Consider the following 6,613-nt stretch of genomic DNA (forward strand, 5'->3'; position numbering starts at 1 on the left):
TTTCGTGCAGGTAGAAGACCAATGCCTTCCATATTGAACGCTACAGCTTTTAGCACCTGTGGTAGTGGGTTTGTGAATGAAATCTCCACTGCCATCTTCTTTCCAACCACAGCTTTCCCAATCGGCTGTAGTGGCAGAACAGACGGAGGACAAGGTCAGGCCAGAAACGGATCAAAGCACAGTAATGTGTTGCAGATGTATGACGTTTCCTACCTTTATGACTAGGTCTGGGGTTCTGAGGCGGAAACTAAACTGAGTGGCCAACACCTGCTGAGTTTCTTTGACCCTGCCTGACAGGGTCAACATCAGGGCTGCCTGATCCACCAGCTGCTCTTTGTATGTGTTGTAAATCAAGGCCCATTCCAAGGTAGTCTCTGTAGGTCACAGCATTTGAGAAAAAAAAAGTGAAGTGGAAGAAAAGCTAAACTGAGCTAGGCTGGTTTCAGCCTTCAGTGCAAGGACTCTTACCCTCGTTGGGTAGCAATTCCACATCTACTTTGTCCTTCTGGACAGTGGCTTTGTAGACTCCAGTATAGTACATGACTGCCAGCTGGCTATGGAGGGTTACATTACGCTTTTTGGAGCTATTGTTGCTTAACTTGATGCTAAGCTCTGCATCGCTCCCCATTTTGGGACCATCTCCCTCCATGACCACTTTTATAGAGATGTCTTCTGCAGTGGGAGATGCATAAGTGTCTGCTTTGGAGCCATAGCGACAGGCCGTTTCCACGGCGATGCGCTCCTCCTCAGAGCCTAAGGATGAACAGAGATGCTAGTTCAATAAAGGGGATGACACAGATTCCTGTAAGAGATCAAGTTTCCAATACCTTCAGCATGTTTGTACATGTATGTGATATCATCGCGCTCATCTGAGCCCACAGCCTTAGTGCTGATGCTGTGACCAACAACATTCTTCTCACTGTAGATTTTACTGAAGGTCCCATCTGCATTCTTTTGCCAGTAAATTTTATCGCTGTTCACCTGCAGGTTTGTCAAAAGCAGCAAGAATAAGAATACATTTTCAGGCAGAAACTAATGGGTGGTTTCATTCTAGGGTTGAGCACCGATTGGGTTTTATTCAGTTCCAGTGCCAAAGCGGTTCGTTTGTTTCGGTTTTGGTTTCTATTCAGTGCCAATTTCAGTTCTTCAGAAATAAAAAATAATGCCTCCATCTTCCCAAATCAACACATTTTAATTCCCAAGTCATCACATATTGATGCATGGTTAAGACCTCCGCGTCAAAAATGGATGTTTTGGGTGTCGCTGCTTTTTGACGTGCCGACTGTTATGTCTGGATGACAGCTGGATCCAGTGTTTCTGTGTCTCTGTGACTGAGTTTAAAGGCTGTCCCAGATTCCAGAGGGGGGAAAAAAGGGACGTTTTTTTATTATTGTCTCGACGAAAATAAGTAAAACATCTCAGTTCAGGAGACACGAGCAGGCTGCTCCTGCTCCCTGCAGCGACTCTCTGTCTGCCGGCGTATTGAGCAAGCTCCGCTGAAGTCCTGCAGGCTGGCTGCAGCCAGAGAACCGCCGCGCTGTGACAGGACAAAAACACATATATTTTATTAGTATTTTATCTCCTGATCGGATCACTGAAATCGTCACGTGCCTAAAGCTGAGTTCCTATCAAACTTTGTGATCTGCTGTGAAATGTAGCCAGACATTCAAGCGCTGTGTGTGTTTGCCCCGACAGCGGTCTTATATGACCCCGCCCACTATCGCAAGAAAAGCAAATGATTGGCTAGACCTTCAACATACTGAAGAGAGCAGAAGTGATTGACTACTTGGAACTGAATCTCGGTGCCTAACCTTACTCATCACTAAACTAAACTCAAAACACAATTGAGTAAAAACCTCGGCAAACACAAAGGGGCAGTCATATTTGAGGTAGACTTGGCCGTTGCGGATAGCAGCGAGAGAAGCAGGACCGCAGCGATAAACGCCATTACTCGTCTCCTGAGGTGTGGAATCAACAGCCTGCCAGCCTCCGTTTCCCGGAGGCAAGTCGGGACGAGCCATCCAGCAGTCGTTCCACACATGGAAGTTCCTTTAGGTCAACAAACACAGAGTTAGCCCAGTCTTCCTGAAGAGAAGAGTCATGTCCCAAAAAAACAAGACATACCAAACAGAATCAGCATTCATGGAGTCTAAGGGCTCCAGGTTCTCATCCAGGTACACATCTGTTGTCAAGGAAACGTCTGTGTCATGAGCAGAGCTGAAATTCGTCACAGTTCGAGTGGGAATGCCCAAACACCGCATAACTGAGGGAACACAAAATGGTTGCGTTCAATAGGTCTGTGGGACACATGAACCAAAAAGGAACCAAAATGCATAGAAAAATCTGTCAACCTGTTGTTGTGACACCTGCAAATACCCAACACTGGCCGTAATTGACAGGTGAGCCTTTGCTTGCATGATATTGCTTCAGTATTTCTACACTTCCACTCCAAACTGTTGGAGAAGTTCCTCCTGAATAGTTTCCTGACCAGTTTCCTGACACAACCCCAAAGTCATCAGGTGAGTTGACCTGGAAAACAAAAAAGGCATAATATTGTTTTTTATTACTTTAACCCTTTACCCCCGGAGCTCCAGTGTTTGTGTTCTTTGATTTACTGTAACTTTTCAGCTGTTAATACGATCCTTCCAGCAGATTCTGAAGGAGCAAGCGGTGGAATCATAGTGTTAATGGTTGAAAAGTTACAATATGTAAAAGATTTTGTGTTTCACCCTCAGCGGTGACGCCACAGGTGTTAAAGGGTTAATACACCAAACTGAGTTATGACAAATTTCTCATCTTTGTTGGAAAGAAGATTTTCAGTCCCATCTCATCCTGTTCTTCTGTCCAATCAAATCTCTGAGCTGATAAGAGGCCTGCTCCACAGCTAAATGACGTTTGCGTGTTTTTGTACCATTACTCTGTGGTTGGTTGATCACTGAGTCGAGACAACAATGGTATCTTGAAAGTCCCTGAAGTTATATTTTTGTCATTTAGCAGGCAAAAGAAGGTATATGAAGAAATAGGTATGCAGAGTCTAAAACACTTGTCAAAGTCAAGGCCCGGGGGCCGGATCCAGCCCTCCAGGTAATTCTGTCCGGCCCTCCAGATCATTGTATTTTATTGTTGGTAATGGTCCGATGTTATCTTGTGCTCATTTCTAGCTTGTTTAATTTTAACTAAGTATATTTTCACGTAGAGTAAAATATTGAAAGGTGTAAGTTGATTTATTCTGGAATAATATTCCCGCTTTTTAAGATTCAAAGGTGCGTTTGGGATTTTATTGCCCTGTGAGGTTGAGTTTGACGCCCCTAGTCTAAAATATAAAAAAACCTTTCTCAAGATGTGACAAGAAGTTATTCGGTGCAGCAAAAATAAAAAAACAAGAAAAAAAAGCAAACAAACATAACAGTACATTTGAAGTCGACTGGAGATGAGCTATTTAGGAAGAGACTGCTTTAAATGTAATTTGTAAAACTTTTCTTTTCTTTTTTTCCTTTATTAGATGAAAGAGGGAATAAAAACTGGAACATTATGTGTGATTATATTAATCTGAAAGGGCCAGAGTTTTTTGGTTTTTTTTCAGTAAGGATTATAACAAGTAAATGGTCACGATACGTATATATTCCAGAACACCCACAAAAGGCAAATATAGTTCAACACAGTGAAAGAAGCAAATGTGCTAGATGTTCAGTATGCACGTGAGGAGGCTGTCAGATTGATTGTGCTGGAAGAATCCCTGATCAGGACCTCCTTTGAAGAGTTCAAACTGAATACGCAAACATACCAAGGACAACATTTGAATGTCTCAGAACAGGGCCACAACGTGGAGATGAAGGTGCATCCTCACCATGGCAGAGACGATTCGAACCACATTCACCGGGTCTCCCCAACCAGAGTTCAGTGTTTTGCTCTTTTCCAGGATGTAGAGGCAAGCGGGCAGAATCCCGCTGTCGAACTGAAGGACAGGCGGGGAAGAGTGGTGGGTGAGGAGGTGTAGCGCTCTGTGCTGCTGCTCACCAAACACAGCCCTACCTGTCCATAGTTCCATGTTCTCTCTCCGATTTGATCTTCGGTGCCATAATATATGCGTCCGACATCATTAAGGACGTACTCCTGCCTCTCCTCTTCAGCATCCAGGAAGACAGAGTCATCTAACAGAGAGCAAACAGGAAGAGCCTCAAAACCGGAACAAGATCAGATCTCGTCTCTGAACCTGTGCTGTAAGTAGATAAACGAACTTTTAGAGTTCATTTGACAATCCTTTGAAACTTGGCTGAAATAGATGGAACGCTAATGTCCGCATCATGAATCTTATCTTCCACCTGTTTCTACATGATGAGCTTGTTGGTGTGATGTGAACCTTGTGATGAAAAGCTTGTGAATTATAGACTCATGTTATACTACCAGACAGTGGCACAATTATGGGGTAAGATAACTGTAAAAAAAAAATACAAAGTTGTGCACAACTTTGTATTTATGAATGCAACTTTGTCTTTATAAATACGTTTCTTTTTGACAGCTATCTTACCTCATACACAATGGCATCTTTTCCATTGTCACTGTCATTTGATCTTTTTGCTTAGTGTTTATTTTTCACAAAGAATAACACAAAATATGTTTAATTATGCAAACACATGTTAACTTTAACATGGACTGTGTTACAACAAGGACGTTGTCTTTAATTCATCAGCTGACTTCACCTTCACTCCAGGGGTTGAACAGCATGTAGATGTCATTCGCAGGGTCATGTGTGGAAACAGCCTGACCATTTGCAGATGTTGTTTCCACAGTGAGCTGGTATCTGCCAATGACAGCAGTGGATGGTGAGTTCACTGACAGCTTGATTTTTTTGTCGTCCTTTTCCACCACTGCAGCCTCCCAGCGGTTGTCCTCCAGGTCCTCCACCAGAGGGACGATCACATGGGTTCCCTTTGCCACGGCGGGAATGGGCCCTGAGAAAGCAGAGCAGCCACATGTCAGACATGTCAACACGCTGCCTGTGACATGCTTCAACAGAAACCAAGCAGTTACCAGTTTTTATTTTGAGTTGGCCACACCTAGATTCTCTGCATGTTTAAGTAAACAGAAACAATTCAGAGAGAGTCAATGAACCTGAACAAACCTGAACAAGGCACGCTTTCAAAGCCAGTCATTGTGCAGCACTGCTGGAGGAACTCATGAAGACCTCATTCCAGAGATCAGTCAAATGTACTTCCCTTTCTTTCAAGAATTATTTTTTTATTTAGAAGCATGTTCTCACCATGTTAACTGAAGTTCCAGTGCATACTGCATAATACAGACTTTTACACTCACTGGACACTTCATCTTGCTAGCACCAGGTCAAACCCCCTTTTGCCTTCAGCCTTAATCCTCAGTCCTCTCATCACTCCGACTCTGGGAGTGATATAAAAATGGTGGGAATCTGATACAGGCCCGCCTCCTTCCTGGGTGCTGGCACTCAGGTAAGTTTATCAGCACCGTCTACCTAAGTGATTGGTGACTAAGTCTGCTTTTTTCCAAAAGTCTTTATTTTTATTTCCTCATCAAACCGAGCACTTCAGCATCCAGACCAGCCATCCTGCTTTCTCTCTCCTTCTTGAGGCCAGGTGGTTTGGTTGAGCGTGGAGTAGGGATCCCTCCAGGATGGTGGTGTTTTTCATACCACCCTCTTTGCCACAGTGCCATAGATTCTACAAGGTTCTGGAAACATTCCTCAGAGAGTTTGGTCCATATCAACATGACAGCATCACAGCTGCTGCAGATTTGTTAACTGAACATCCATGATGCTCATCTCCTGTTCCTCCACATCCCAAAGGTTCTATTGGGTTCTGGTGACTGTAGAGGTCATTAGAGTCCAGTGAACTCATCGTTCTAGAAACCAGTCTGAGATGATTCCAGTTTATGACATGGAGTCTTATCCTGCTGGAAGTAGCATCAGAAGATGGAACTCTGTGGTCTTAAAGGGATGGACATGGTCAGAACAATACTCTGGTAGACTGTGGGGTTGGAACCATGATCAGTTGGTACTGAGGGGTCCAAAGTGTGCCAAGAGAATATCTCCCACACCATGACACCACCACCACCAGTCTGAACCATTGATACAAGTCAGGATGATCCATGTTTTCATGTTGTTGGTGTTAAATTCTGACCATCTGAATGTAGCAGAAATAGAGACTCATCAGACCAGACAATGTTCTTCCATCTTCTATTGTCCAGTTTTGGTGAGTCTGTGTGAATTGTAGCTTCAGTTTCCTGTAGCTGACAGCAGTGATACCTGGTGTGTTCTTCTGCTGCTGTAGTTCATCTGCATCTTGTGTGTTCAGAGATGTTCTTCTGCAGACCTCGATTGTAACCATTTCAGTTCCTGTTGTCTTTCTATCAGCTGGATCCAGTCTGGACATTCTCCTCTGACATCAACAAGACATTTCACCCAAATAACTGCAGCTCTCTGGATATTTTCTCTTATTCTGACCATTCTCTGTAAACCCTACAGACGGTTGTGGGTGAAAATCACAGCAGATCAGCAGTTTCTGAAATCCTCAGACCAGCCCATCTGACACCAACAACCATCTTCAAGGTCACTTCAATCACCTTTCCTCCTCATTCTGATCCT

At 43.7% G+C, this 6,613-nt stretch overlaps 1 protein-coding gene across 1 annotated transcript in view; it reads right to left on the reverse strand.

Moving 5' to 3' along the window:
• The window catches only part of LOC112136840 (protein-glutamine gamma-glutamyltransferase K), a gene marked incomplete in the record, with an annotated part of 24,789 nt that overhangs the window by 1,494 nt on the left and 16,682 nt on the right, over nt 1–6,613 (reverse strand). Inside the window, 10 exon segments of the mRNA XM_024258761.2 lie at nt 1–125; nt 214–374; nt 469–753; nt 828–981; nt 1,857–2,049; nt 2,125–2,263; nt 2,352–2,529; nt 3,848–3,955; nt 4,033–4,151; nt 4,701–4,952. Coding sequence (XP_024114529.1) covers nt 1–125; nt 214–374; nt 469–753; nt 828–981; nt 1,857–2,049; nt 2,125–2,263; nt 2,352–2,529; nt 3,848–3,955; nt 4,033–4,151; nt 4,701–4,952 — 1,714 coding nt within the window.

This window comes from Oryzias melastigma, linkage group LG4 (genome assembly GCF_002922805.2).
Source record: "Oryzias melastigma strain HK-1 linkage group LG4, ASM292280v2, whole genome shotgun sequence".
In the NCBI taxonomy this organism is placed as follows: domain Eukaryota; kingdom Metazoa; phylum Chordata; class Actinopteri; order Beloniformes; family Adrianichthyidae; genus Oryzias; species Oryzias melastigma.